At 49.6% G+C, this 14,619-nt stretch overlaps 1 protein-coding gene across 1 annotated transcript; it reads right to left on the reverse strand.

Annotated features, from left to right (window-relative positions):
* Nucleotides 1-925: 925 nt before the first annotated feature.
* Nucleotides 926-3,611, reverse strand: FAM241B (family with sequence similarity 241 member B). Its single transcript, XM_082854082.1, has 3 exons — nucleotides 3,575-3,611; nucleotides 2,284-2,433; nucleotides 926-1,567 (listed from the first exon to the last, which is right to left on the reverse strand). The coding sequence occupies exons 2-3, from the start codon at nucleotides 2,374-2,376 to the stop codon at nucleotides 1,298-1,300; spliced, it is 363 nt and encodes a 120-aa protein (XP_082710208.1). The 5' UTR covers nucleotides 2,377-2,433; nucleotides 3,575-3,611; the 3' UTR covers nucleotides 926-1,297.
* Between the last annotated feature and the right edge of the window lie 11,008 nt (nucleotides 3,612-14,619).

Here is a 14,619-nt window from a genome sequence, read left to right on the forward strand (position 1 = left end):
CCATCCTCCCCCCACATACACCCCATGATGGTTTGCTGCCCTGGCCCTGGCTTTCAAGAAGCACCTCTAAAACCTGCCTTCTTCCCCCAAACCACCAGACCCAAAAGGATCTTAAGAGGAAGGTGAGGTGAGAAATCTGGTCCCTGAGCCCGGGAAGCCCTCCAGCTCACGCAGCCTCTCCCTGACCTTGAACGGTCAGCACTGTAGGCCCAGAGCCCTCAGCCATCCGATGCCACACCCCGCCGCCCAGCAGGGCCTCCACACAGACCCAGGGCTCAACCAGCCATAACTCAAGGCCTCCACTCATGGAAAGCGGGGCACCCTCAGCCCACGTGCACGGAGTAGTCAGCGCCAAGACCCCTGCTTTCTAAGGAGAGTGTGCCGAGGTTAGAGGCTATGAGAGCCTCAGGAGACTGAGCGAGGTTGAGCAAACTCTGGTCAGAGACCCTGGGAAGGGAGGCCAGCACCCCGGCTGTCCTGACCCCACAGCCTCATTGGCCCTTCTGGTCAGAGAAACTCTCCCACACCACCCCGGACAAGGCCAACATCTCAGAGTAAGCCAGAGTTATCCAGGCATCGGTCAAGGGGCCCAAGTACAGGCTTCACCTGGCCCCCTGCCCCTGCTCTCAGAGCCCATCAGGAAGAGGTTAGAAACCACCCTCCAAGGTCAAATGCCCCCTTCTACCTGGTCCCCAATCCCAAACCACTTTCACCACGTCTTCCAGATCTACATGCAGTTGTACAATTATTTACGAATGTCTTTACATGGACTCACTTTTACTTAAATTTCTTTATTGAAAACGCCACCACAATAAGGAGAATACCAGTACCACCTGTCGTAAATAAAAGGTAGCCAATAAAAATATCCCATTAAAACAAAACAGAGCTATAAAAGTCTAGAAACCTTTCCCACCTGCCCTAAGCTCAAGGCCTGCTCCCTAGTAACGGGGAAGTCAGCCCGTGTTCCAGACGCACAAGAACATATTGGCACACAGCAGACTTTCTTCGTGGCATAAAAGGGTTGGGTGAGAATTGGAAAGGGAATCCCTTTCTCGCTCTGACTTTGTGCTTAACGCCTGATACGACCGAAATGCATCTCCAGGGAATGAGGGTATCACCTGATCCTTTGGGAACGTTGGACTAGAGGCTCCCTCTGCCTCATGCTTAACACAACATGGAAACATGCTCTCTGAGCACACGTTCAAGGCACCAGTGAAGCTCCTCCCCAGGTGCCCGCTCTCACACCGAGGCCCAGCAGCTCCCTCTCCCACACACCTGCTCCAGCAGCCCCCGGAGGTCACCGCTGGCTCAGGTGGGACACCAGGTAGACGAGGCCCACCAGCAGGAGTCCACGCACACCAAGCAGCATGAGCAGGAAGACGAGCAGGATGGAGGTCACCGGCTCCACGGCGTGGTTGCCCAGATGCCACTGGGGGAAGCCCATGTTCAACAGCTGCCGGTTGAGGTCACTGAAGGGGGACTGAGCGGCACCCAGCCTGGCGCCCGCCTGCGGCTGGCGAGGGCCGGGACCCCCCAGCGGGGCGCCATGGCCCCTATTGAGAAAGCTCTGGAAGGTGAAGACAGAGAGAGACGAATGAATCCAGAGAGAGCTTCGCTGGAGTTGAGGCACCAGAGGCAGGAGGGAACCCTCTGGGTGGGGCCCTGCTCTCCCCTACGGCCACCCAGGGCCATGCCCTCCTTCCTCAGCAATCCTCACATGCCACCCGTGGGGATCCCAACCACTGAGTCGCAAGCTCTCAGAGCACAGAAAATGCCAGTCCAGGTTCCCTATGTCACGTCAGGGAGAAGCTGCCCGGGACAGAGAAGAGGAAGGGGGCAAGGAGGGTGGGACTACACCCAGGGCACAGCATCTGAGCAGGCATTTTTAACACTCCTCACTCCTTCCTTTAAACTCATCATTGTGTGGCCGTGGGTTCCTCTTCTCCACTTACTCTCCAGCTTCCCTCTCATCCAACAGACTCTAAAAGATGCTGGCTCCAGTGGGGGTTGCTGACCAGGTTAAGGGAGAGAGAGCTCTTGGGTTTCAAGTCTGGGAAGGCTGCCTGGAGAAAGGAGAGCTGGGGAGGCAGGGGGCTGGGCAACAAATCTATTGGGGTTTTCCCCAAGTCTTAAACCCCCATGCTGCTCAGCCTGGCTCTCTGCAAAGAGGACTTCGGGCTAGAGAAGGTTAATCACCAGAAAGGGAGCTTCTGGGAGCTAAGGAGTAACTGGTACAGAGGACGGGAGGCCAGCTGCGCCCCTCCACAGGGGCGGGGCGACTACCTGTCGAGGGGTGCTGCTGCGTGGTTGGGTAGTGCTCCTCACACGGGGGTCATCGTCCTGCACAATTTCCCCATTGGCCAAGATCCGAACCATCCTTCCAGGAGCTATGGGTTCCAGCTGGGCTGCACCTTTCCCCAGACCTCGAAACACCTGAGGGAAAAAATTTACCAAACTTAAAGAGATGCTTGCTTTCAGTGGGAGAAACTGAAATTCTGGGTGCTCACACTGGTGACCCATGCTGAGTAGGCAGTGTGTCTGACTAATAAAGAGGAGAGAAATAAATACAAGTTGTTTGCCAAACAAAAATCTTTCAGACTTTGAGTCCACTAGGAAAACTATCAGAAAGATTCTTGGAGAAGGAAGTTTTATTATTAACCACCACCTCCAGCAACAATAGGGATGACAACCCTTGCTGGGGCCCAGGCCCTGTGGAAAGTCCACTCAGGCTCATCTCACTTACACCTCCCAACACTCCTCCGGGGCAGATACAGCTAGGGACCCAGAGGGGCTTACTTCACTCACCCGGGACCATTCATCCATGGGCAGCAGAGAACGAGCACGAAGCCAGGAACTCTGGCCCTAGTAGGGAGTCCAGGACACCAGGATCCCCAGTGTCTCCATTTCCCTTCCGTTAAAAAACGGTCCAGGGAGATGCTAAGGACTCAGGCCTTCTCCCCGCAGGAGATCGGGGAGAGCTACTTCCCTGCAGAGGGCATACTCTCACTTGTCCCTCACCTCTCAGGTAACACCTGGGCGGGCGCGGCCAGCCTTCCCGAAATACGGTTTGAGGGATGCTGCGGAGGCCCCACTCACAGACCACAAGGGGGTCCACGGGCTGGAGATGGGGGCCTTTCCACGCCTCTCCCGAATCTGGGTAAAGGCCATCATTTTTCTCAGAAGATGAGCCAGTTTTCATCTAAATTCTCAAAAGCACTCGTGACGCACACGCCAAAAGAGATTAAGAGCCCTTGTTCTCAAGCCCGTGGCCTGGGCCGGCGGGTCCCCATTTTGAAGCCTGCTGGCCCTTACAGAAGGCCAAGCGTGTCCAAAGGGTCCTCCGCAGTCCTTTTGTGCTTTGTTATCCCGCCTCGCTGGGTGGGCTGAGGGTGCGGCGGGCCCTCCCTGCACCTGACACTAAGGGGGGATGGGGGCGGGGAACGGGGATGGGCTGGGCTTGCTGCCGCGGTGGGACAGGCCGCTGCCCGGGCCGCGGAGCCCGACTCCGAGACCAGGCCCGGGGTAGGGGAGGGATGCGCCCTCGTTCCCCCGCGCCCAGGGCCCGGACACTCACCTACGGGCGACGGCGTCCAGTCCCCGCGGCTCCCAGGCCGCTTCCTCCCACCTGACCTCACAGGAAGCGCGCGCCGCAGCCGTACGGCCCCGCAGGTGGCGCAGCAGCTCCCTCTGTAGGCCTCTGGGGGAACTGCAGCTTCCGGACCCTGGGCGGCGCAAGGAGCGGGAGAAAGAGGGCGGGAGAAGAACGAAGATAGGACCGGGTGGACCACAGGGCAGGGAGGGAGGAGACGAGTGCGGAGGAAGAAGGAAAGCAAAGAGAAGGGAGAAGAAGAGGAGGAGGAAAAACCTACGGGGTGGGGGCGCCTCTGGCCTGGGTGGCACAGGCTCAGCCCACCCGTATGAGTTTGCTGAGCCCGCTCAGCGGATGCCCCTTCAGTAGGACCCAGCACTGTACTCAAGGAACTCCAGCTCCTGTTCCAGTGTGGAACCTCCCAGTGGGGAAGACAACACATGAACCACAGGGCAAGTGCAACTAACTGCAACGTGAAGGAAGGCAGGCTTCCTAGAGGAGGTGGCCTTTGAACTGGGGCAAGAAGTGTAGGTCGGAGTTTACCTGTCAGGCAAATAAGGAAGGGCACCTGGCAAAGGAGTGAACGATAAACCTCTGCCTCTTTCCCAGTGTTTTCACCCCGCACCCCCGCCCACCTTCATAAGCTGCTCCCTGTGGACCTGTTCACCAGTGGAAGAGAATAAGCTCGGCAATCCCACAACTTGAGTCAGACTCTGGCAAGTTCCAGAGCTGCTCAGTCTCTTCATCTGCAAAATGGGGCCAAACATAGCAGTTACCTTCAGGATTGCTGTGAAGATTAAGAATAAGAGTCTCTGGCACATGGCAAGTGTTGATAACCATTTGTTATGATTATCAAGCAGTAGATGTTTCTGGGAGCAGATATTTATTAAGCATATATAGACCTAGATGCTCACTAGCCCCTGGGTGGGGGAACAGAAAGATTGAGACTTAGACCTTGCCTCAAGGGCTCATCTTCTGCCACCACGGTTTAATTATTTGATTATGAAAACTTATCAGTAAAACATGTTGAGCAGGACCCCTGATACCTGTACCTTATTTGTGTATTATTTAGTTGTTTGTTTATAAATTATACATGTGTGCTATGAGAGCAGATTGGCATTGTGGGTAAAAGGTGGATGCTAGAGCCAGCCTGGGTTGGAATCTGGCACGGCTGCCTTCTGGTGGTGTGATGGGCCAGTTACTCAACCTCTCTGGCCTCAGTTCCTTCATCTGTAAAATGCGGATAATAACAGTACCCACTTCATTAAGTTTTTGTGAAGCACTAGGTGCTTAGTGTAAAGTGCTTAGATGAGAGCCTTAGATGAGGCCGCAATATGTTCTCAGTAGTCACTGTCATTGCTACTGCTCCACTACATTAAGTACTATATTGTAAAGCATATACATTAGAAAAGAACAGGATTTCAAATAAATATAAACTGAAATCCTAATACTTTCTTCCTACACTCTTGCTGCAGGTGGGTATAGTGCATACATTGAAGGGGTAATCCCAAGGCAGGATGCCCAATTTTCAGAGGTGGTCTGTGGATCTCAAAACTGTCTGCAGGGGCTTCCCTGGTGGCGCAGTGGTTGAGAGTCCGCCTGCCAATGCGGGGGACACGGGTTCGTGCCCCAGTCCAGGAGGATCCCATATGCTGCGGAGCGGCTGGGCCCGTGAGCCATGGCCGCTGAGCCTGTGCGTCCGGAGCCTCTGCTCCGCAATGGGAGAGGCCACAACAGTGAGAGGCCTGCGTACCGCAAAAAAAAAAAAAAAGAAAAAAAAAAAAAAAAAAAAAGAAACACCTGTCTTCACATTGAAATTATCTGTGATGTTTAAAAACAATCTCAATGCCTGAGTCCCACCCCAGAGGTGACAGTGCCATTGATGTGGGATACAACCTGGGCATGAAGAGGTTTTAAAAAAACAAATTCCAGGTGATTCTAATGAGCAGCCAGGACAGAGAACCACTACCTTCCATGAACTGAGCTCTATACATGGGGCTCATAACCCAGGAACCCCAAGAAGGGAGAGACCTCTGTGGGCTGGGGAAACCAGGGAGGAAATGAGAAGTTTCTAGGAAGGCTTGAGCCGGTACCACAGCTGCCAAATAGACACAGTCTAGCCAGAGGTAGCCGTGAGAGCCCATTGGAGGAAGTAAGTCCCTCCAGAGGGGGTCAAGAACCGCTTTAGGAGGCAGTAGTGTTTGACTGCACTTAGAAAAGTCCTATCATTACCAATTAAAACAACTTCAGGAGGCTGCGAATCACTTTTCCTATCTCTCCACTTCCTTCAGATGTCTCCCCTACTCAGCAACCTGCAATGGTTCCCTATTGTCTGCTCCAATAAGACCCACTCATTAACAGGCTCCAACAGCCCTCCAAGTCTGGCCCCAGTACACTCTTACCAACTCCCTCCCTCAGCTCCGCCTGCTAGGGTCTCTTCACTCTCCCTGAAGTACATCACCCGTAGTCCTGCTTTGCTTGGGCCTGACTATCTGCCCAAAGGTCCTCCCCACCCAATCTAAATCCCACCCCATCCCCAAATTTTAATGCCAACAATATAAACTTCAGTTCTGATTGTTCCATGTAGTAATGATAACCTCTATGTGTACAGAGTCCTGACCACTTCCAAAGTGCTTTTCCAGAAACCACATCATCCCTTTTGGATTTTGAAATAGGAAAGGTGTAGGCTATTGTTCCCCTTTTGCTAATAAAGAGACTCAGAGGGACTCTGGGTGACCATCCCGCGGTCAGTGGCAGAGCCAGGATCCCCCCAGCTCTGCACTGTAGGCTCTGTATCTAGCCGCCACCAAACAGCCTCCCCCAGCGTTGTCCCATCTCTGCTGCCTCTTTACTTTGTGCTCTCCCATCCAATGCCATTGGCACAAGACTGGCCCCAGGTCATGTCTTACTCCCAGAAGGTGCCCGGTAAAAATGTGCTTTTGGTTTTCCTGGTCTTTGCAGGGTTACTCTTACATACACTGAAGTCTGACAAGCACTACTTTGGACCAGGGGCTTTTCAAGCTCTTTTGATGGCAATACATCTTACATCACAACCTAGTAGCCCCTCCACACACACACACGAAAAAGAAGTTTCAAAAACAATATTATCCTTTCTATATTAGCTATACGGGGACATTTTCTATTTTGTAAGGAAAGAAAATGCCAATCGAGACCTCACTCGATTTCTCTATCCACTAATACAAAGGTTCTCAACCCTGGCTGCACATTAGAATCACCAAAGGGAACTTTCATAAACCACTGGTGCCCAAGCCAATTGAATCGGAACTTCTAGGAGGTGAAGCCTAGGCACCTCCATTCCAGGTGACTGAATAGGCACTCAAGGTTGTGAACACTGACGTGTAGTCATTTTTAAAACACTGTGGTAGATGCCCCTCAAACTTAAAGCCTCTTTGGATACAAAGCAGCAAATTCCACTTTGCTAACAAAGATTAACTTGTATAATAGCCCAAGCCCCAGATGGGGAACATTGCCCAAGGTACATCATCATAATCACAGTCACTTGCCTCCTTTGAATATCCAAATGCCAACAATAAAGACCAACACTGAGCCCCCAGTATAACTCCAATTCTTAAGGAGACCCTCCGGCTAGTTGATGGCAAGTTGACTTCACTGGGCCCCTCCCAGGCTGGCAGGGCCGTAGATTCCTTCTGGCAGGAATGGACACACACTCCAGGTGTGTGTGCCTTTCCTGCCTGGAGGGCCTCAGCTAGCACCATACATCTTACAGAGTGTTTAATCTACTCGTATGGGATCCCATATAACATTGCATTAGACCAGTGGTCCCATTTTACAGCAAAACAGGCGCAGGATCATGCTCATGACCATGGGATTCACTGGTTATATCACATATGTCACTGGCGAGAAGCTACTGGCCTGAGGGACTTCCCTGGCAGTCCAGTGTTTAAGACTTCGCCTTCCAATGCAGGGGGTGAGGGTTTGATCCCTGGTCAGGGAGCTAAGATCCCACATGCCTTGGGGCCAAAAAACCAAAACATAAAACAGAAGCAATATTGTTACAAATTCAATAAAGACTTTAAAATTGGTCTACACACACACACAAAAAGAATATTTAAAAAAAAAAAGAGGCTACTGGCCTGATAGAACACTACAACAGCCCACTGAAGGCACAGGCAAATGCCAGCTCAGAGGCAGTACTCTGCAAGGATGGGGTGTCATTCTCAAGTATGCACTCAATACCTTGAATCAAAGACCTTTACAAGCTGTTGTGTCTCTAATTAGAAATGGATTCAGGAACCAAGGGGTGGAAGCAGCAGTAACTGGAACCAGAGAACACAGCAAGAGTCCTGCCAAGCTAAGAGTGCAGCCTGAGTACTTTTTTTTTTTTTTTTTTTTTTTTTTGCGGTACATGGGCCTCTCACTGTTGTGGCCTCTCCCGTTGCGGAGCACAGGCTCCGGACGCGCAGGCTCAGCGGCCGTGGCTCACGGGCCCAGCTGCTCCGCGGCACGTGGGATCTTCCCGGACCGGGGCACGAACCCACGTCCCCTGCATCGGCAGGCGGACTCTCAACCACTGCACCACCAGGGAAGCCCAGCCTGAGTACTTTGAGTTCCTATTTCTGGAGACTCGCAGGCATGAAGAGGAGTCACTGTCCTGGCAAGAGAAACTGGTCCTGATCACCAGGGGAGGTAGGGCTGCTCTTACAAAATGGGGACAGGCAGACCATGTTTGGCACCCAGGTGATCCACTTGGATGTCTCTGGGTTCTCCTTTACCCAAATGTAATGGTAAAGGGCAGGTGCAGCAACTCTGTCCTGAGAAGGGCATGTGACCAGGAGCCCAGAGCCCTCAGGGACAAGGGTCTGGGTCATGCCACCAGGTGAGCCACTAAAACCAAAAGAGGTGCTAGCCGAGGGGTAGTGGACGGACCATTTGCAGCTACAACACAGGGGACTATAGTTTGTCCCACTAGTATTTCTCAGGAAGACCCACCAGAATCCTTAGAAAGGAGATCTGAGTGGTACAAGGAGTGGACTGTGGGAGACATGAGGATTGCTGGCCAGACCCCCTCCAAGGAAGGATTTGTTGCCCTAATTTCTGGGAGGCCATCAGGGCAGCCTTCAGCCATCAGCCCCTTCACAGATTGCTTCACCACAGAGACACTTCACCCAAGGTCAAGCACCCAAGGTCAATGCCCACATTCAATGACTGATGGAGGTAGGAGGTATCCATGAGCCATTTCAGCTCCAGAGTTCCTCTTGAGGTTGGCTGAGGCTGGAAGGCGCTTTTGGAGAAATTGGTCCATTTTGTCGAAGTTGTCGAATTTGTTTATAGAGTTGTTTGTGGTGTTTCCTAATTATCTTTTTAGCGTCTGCAGGGTCTGCAGTGATATCCCATTCTTCCTTCCTGATACTGGTATTTGTGTCATCTCTCTTTTTTTCTTTCATTCTTGCTAGAGATTTGTCAATTTTATTGTTCTGTTCAAAGAAACAGCTTTAGTTTTATTGATTTTCTCTATTGTTTTTTTTTGTTTTCCATCTCATTGATTTCTGCTCTTTATTATTTCTTTCCTTCTGCTTGTTTTTGGGTTTATTTTGCTCTTCTTTTTCTAAGCTCTTGAGGTAGAAGCTTAGATTATTTGTTTGAGACTTTTCCTATTTTCTACGGTAAACATTTACTGCTATAAATTTCCCTGTCAGCACTTTTCATCTGTGCACCACAAATTTTGATATGTTGTGTTTTCATTTTCACTTAGTTCAATGAATTTTTTATTTTTTTAAATTTTTATTAGTTGTTTATTTTTGGCCGTGCTGTGCAGCATGTGGGATCTTAGTTCCCCAATGAGGGATCGAACCCATGCCCCCTGCAGTGGAATGGCAGAGCCCTAACCACTGAGCAGCCAAGGATGTCCCTATCTATAGTACTTTTTATTATATCTCTTTATATATCTTATTTGGTGATTACTCTAAATATTATATTATATATGCATAACTCATCACAGTCTTCTGGTGACATCATTTTACTAGTTTGAGTGAAATATAAGAACCTACTTTCTTTTATATCCATTTACCCTCCCAATTATAATGTAATTGTCTTAAACATTTACTCTACATATATTTAGAACCACATCAGACAGTGTTATCATTTTAGTTTCAAGGGTCAAACATAATTTAGAAAACTTAAGAGGAGAAGGAAAGTCTATTTTATTTACCCATATTTTTGTTTGGCATGTTCTATGCATGGGCAATCCATGCTGGGGAGTCAGAGAGGCACCCATCAACAGTGAAATCAGGGGCTTCCCTTGCGGCGCAGTGGTTGAGAGTCCGCCTGCCGATGCAGGGGACACGGGTTCGTGCCCCGGTCTGGGAAGATCCCACATGCCGTGGAGCGGCTGGGCCCGTGAGCCATGGCCGCTGAGCCTGCGCGTCCGGAGCCTGTGCTCCGCAACGGGAGAGGCCACAGCAGTGAGAGGCCCGCATACCGCAAAAAAAAAAAAAAAACAGTGAAATCAAGGGCTGACATCAAGACCCGCAGCAGCACAAGTCTGAGGAGAGACCTTCAGGTTTCACCTGCAGAAAACTGGTCAAAGCCAGCATGGAATGGGTACTAAAGCAATCGCTGGAGAAAGGGGTCAAACCAAGAATATTTGCGAAGGTACATTAAAGATACTTATCACACACGCAGAAGGAAGATAAAGCATGGCTGGGCAACCCAGAAAAGAGCTGCTCACCCGGGGCTAAGGGATCCGTAATCCTTCTCCAGCTCCTCCGATTTGACAAACTGCCCTGACTTACAAACTCCTCAGGCTGCCTGAGGAGAGTACCTTGACTGCCCCACAGCCTCCTACAGCGCTGACGAGCCTTTCCAGGTCATCTGACTATACCACTGTAGCCCTATCTTTAAAACTACATAAACCATGCTAAAAGAAAAACATACAATAGTGAACAAAATAAGCCAGAAGCAAAATGAAACTTACTGCATGGTTTCATTTACATAAAAATCAAAAGAAGGTAGAATTGAAGTATACTATTTAGGGATGCATACTTGGGTGATAAAAGTATAAAGAAAAGCAAATAAATCATTACCAAAATTTAGTGGTTAGCTCTAGGGGAGAGAGAGGAATTGTGCATGGCAAGGAGTATGCACATGGTAGGCAGCGGAGGCTATAAGGGGCTGACAATGTTCAACTTCTTAACCTGGTTGGTAGTTTCATGAACATTCACTTTATAATAATTTGTTAAACTGCAAAGGGAAGTGGGGGGGACAGAACTGAGGAAGGAGTCAGTCTATCCAAGTCGTGGTCAAATGGGTCTATTCTTTCATTAGAGGCTGCCTAGGTATGGATTAAGCGTATGGCCTCTGGGTTCAGTTGACTTGGATTTGAATTCTCTGGCTCTGCTACCTACTTGCTGTGTGACCTTGTGCAGTTTGCCTAAACTCTCTGTGCCTCAGTTGTCTCATCTGTAAAAATAAGGATAATAATACTACCTAATGTGAAGATTAATAGCTCACAGGCGTGCAGTAAACTGGGCATGAGCTTTGTTAAATAAGTAAAAAGTTGTACATTCATTCAACCTAAAAATTCCTCGAGGACCTGTGCTCTTGGGCCCATCAATAAGCCTTCACAGGCCCGTGGTCTTGGGCCCAAGAACTGGAGCTCCACCTTAGAGGCAATGAGGCCACCACCCACTAAAATCCAGACCAGATTGCTGGCCCAGGCCAGGCTGAGCTGAGGGGTTATCCAGAGGGTCCCGGCTTGGGGCACCCCTTCAGGGACTGGAAGCCAGGCAGGCCCTCACTGGCCTCCTGCTTCCGCAGCTGGGCTGGGCATGGGGGCTTCGGACAGTCTGGCACCAGAACCAGCGGCCTCTTCTACTCCAGGGCTCAGAAGAGCAGAGAGAGGTCAGACTGTGAGAAAAGACGAGCAGGGAGAGTAGAGGAGCTGGGAGGGTCCTGGATGCCTTTCATCCCTTCCACAGAGGGAGCAGCAGAAACAGAAGTGCGGGGGTGGGGTGAGCAAAAAAGGAACCAAAAGCAGAGAATGAGGCCAGCCCAGCCAAGCGCTTTTTGTGGGGTCTTAATTAAGCCCATTGTTCCTTTCAGGGTAGAACATATGTTCAGGGCCTGGCTGAGGTTTGGGACTGAAATTTCAATGGTGCTGGGCCCTATGGCCTGCCGGGGAGGGGAGCCAGCAGGGGGGGAATTGAGGGGGACCATCCCTAAGCCCTACAAGAACCGACAGTGTCTCCCAGAGTCACCTTCCACTATTTCCAGAACAGGAAATAAAACCACCAGAAAGGGTAGCAGAGCCCTCACCCCAGTGTGGGGAAATGCCCGTGGGGTAGGACAGAGCTACGGCACCCGAGCAGGCTGTGACCCTCTGTGGGACTCAGTTTCCCAAAGTGTGCCATTCAGGTGAGGCTGTCTAGGATAGCAGACAGTCACCAGTACCTGCCACGCCCACGAGCAGGACCCACCCCACTCACCCACCCCCGACCTATCCCCATTCCCCCCACCTGGTCCCAGCAGCCAGACAGCCCAAGGGTGAAGGGCTGAACTCAGAGTCAAGCTTCCATCTGAATGCTCACTCTGCTGCTCGTCAACTGGGTCGCCTGGAGGGAGTGACTTAAGCTCTCTGAACCTGTTTTCTTATCTGTAAAATGGGGTGATAATTCCCATCCTCTGTGTTTGCAATGGAAATTAGTGAGGATGAGCCTTGTCGAGCCCTTAGCACATCGTGCCTTGTGCAGGTTTACTGTTATCAGCAACCCATCATCACACGTGTGACCTTCCCCTCCTGCAGCCCTGACACAAGCCCAGGAGGACACTCAGAGCAGAGTGAGGAAACAGACAGTAAAAAACGAAGACCAAGAAATTTCTGAAGATATGGAAGTGGACTGTGAAGAATTTTTAAGAGACTTGTAAGCATGCTAAGCATTTCCTCTACATTCTGGGACGTCAAGCCAAGTTAAGGGACCTCAGGAAAACCATGTAGAGTTTGACATGTGCTCCTTGGAGTTTGAAGGATGCAGGAACTGGTGTCCAACTCACATCTGAAAAGTCTAAAGAAAAAAGCCAGGTTGCGGCTGCCCTGGGATAGCTGAGGGGAGAAAAGCAGAAAGTGGGCAGGCAAAGAATCCGTGAGTTCCTCTGGGTCATATGTGGAATCTGAAGAAGGAAGACAGGCTGGGTCACCTTGAGAGTGTGAAGGGACTAGGTGACCCCCCAGAAACCAAGGGGCAGAGAGGGGTCATATACAGAAACAGCAAATGGAGACAATGTCTGTGCCAAGGGAGCTATAGGTGAGAAATCCTTAGTGAGAGAGATGGTCTGCGAAGAACCCAGGAAGCTACTTCTAGAGTGAGATGACGAGCATTTGGAAAGAACCACAGCCACAGAGCAGCAGCACCAGGTGACAACTATAGCAGTCAGGCAAGAACTTTCCTGATTCTTCCCACTTTGGGGTAGAAACCAGCAGCTAGGGAGGTGGGCAGGAGAAGGAAGAAAGAAGTTGATCACACCCCCCATAAGCTCACGTGTCCCCCTGCAGGGCTCCCAGTCTGCTATAGGTCTAGGCTGAGGGAGGCGAGAAGCCCTAAATAAAGTTGGAGTTCTTATAGTACACTGGACTGGACATTCTAAGATTTGGAAAAAGATGCTATTCATTACCTGTTAGTGATTGGGAAAGCCCTGAAAACAGCCAGAGATCTCACCCAGGGGCAAAGAAGAATAAGATAGGAAAGCCAGTTTAAAAGGGCTGGGGAGAAATGATATATATAGCTGCTTTCTATTTGCATCCTAGCAAGTCTAGCTCATTCAAAATCCAGTTACAGATACACAACTATGGAGTGATAGTTGCCAAGTGAAAAAGGCAAGGTACAGAACAATGTATAGAGTGGTGTCTTTTATCTAAGAAAAGGGAAAATACAAACGCAAACAACTAAATACATATATACATACATACATACATACATAAATTTCCTTATATATTTAACATGGAAGGATAAACCAAAAACTAATAAAAATGGTTTCCAATAATGGGAGAAGGAGACAGGATTGGAAATTAGATTGTGCTGAAAGTAAAACCCAACCATGTTGGCACCCTGATCTCAGACTTCCAGTCTCCAGAACTGTGAGAAATAAATGTTTGTCCTTTAAGCCATCCAATCTATGGTGTTTTTGTTATAAAAGCCTGAACTGACTAAGACAGATGCTTAACTTAAAAATTACTGAATTACTCTTGATGAAGCTCAATATCTTTATTGCAATGATGAATTTTCAGTTTCAGGTTAATGTATGATGATGATGTAATGTTCTGTTTCTATGAGCCCTTTTGTTGTCTTTTAGGCAATTGATCACACAGGGAAAGCTGCTGTGTTTGTCACACGTCATAATCACATCGATGTACTTTAAAGCTTAAGATCACCAGTGTAAAGTTACTACACACACATTCTTTGCTTGTAGCTCTTTATGCCATGAGCCCATATTCCTGTTCTTCTCCAGAGTCTGACATAAATTGTGTTTAGGGCTTTCTTAGAGCCCTGGGTTGTGATTTTCAACTGTATCCTGGACACTTTAGCTCTTTTGCCTGTAAAAGACCTTTGAAAGGTCACCTGTTGCTTTAGCTGGCCCAGCATGTGTTCTCCCTTCTTCTGATATCAGCAGGCCAGTTTCTCCTGAGTGAATGGGCCCTTCTCCACTGTTGGTCCATTTAGTTCAGCTGAAGCTAATCCCACTCCCAGGTCCAAAGGTGGCCATGAGGACCAGACCTGGTCTGACAGTATACCCTATCCTGCCAGCTCTGAGTGCATACTGATATAAATAAATGATTGAATAAATAAATGAATAGTAAGAAAAGACAAATTTCCCACACAGAAGAACTCCAAATAATTTATGTAAATATTTACTCCTCCAGAAATGGGAAGTTAATTCTCCGTATCATAAGTGTGGACAGCACTTACTGACTTGCTTCCAAAAGTTATAGTATGGAAAGGAAAAAAGGAATTACAGCAGAGAAATCTGACAAGCACTATCTCACCCAAATGATCGTG

Source organism: Leucopleurus acutus (genome assembly GCF_964270905.1).
Source record: "Leucopleurus acutus genome assembly, chromosome: 14".
NCBI lineage: Eukaryota > Metazoa > Chordata > Mammalia > Artiodactyla > Delphinidae > Leucopleurus > Leucopleurus acutus.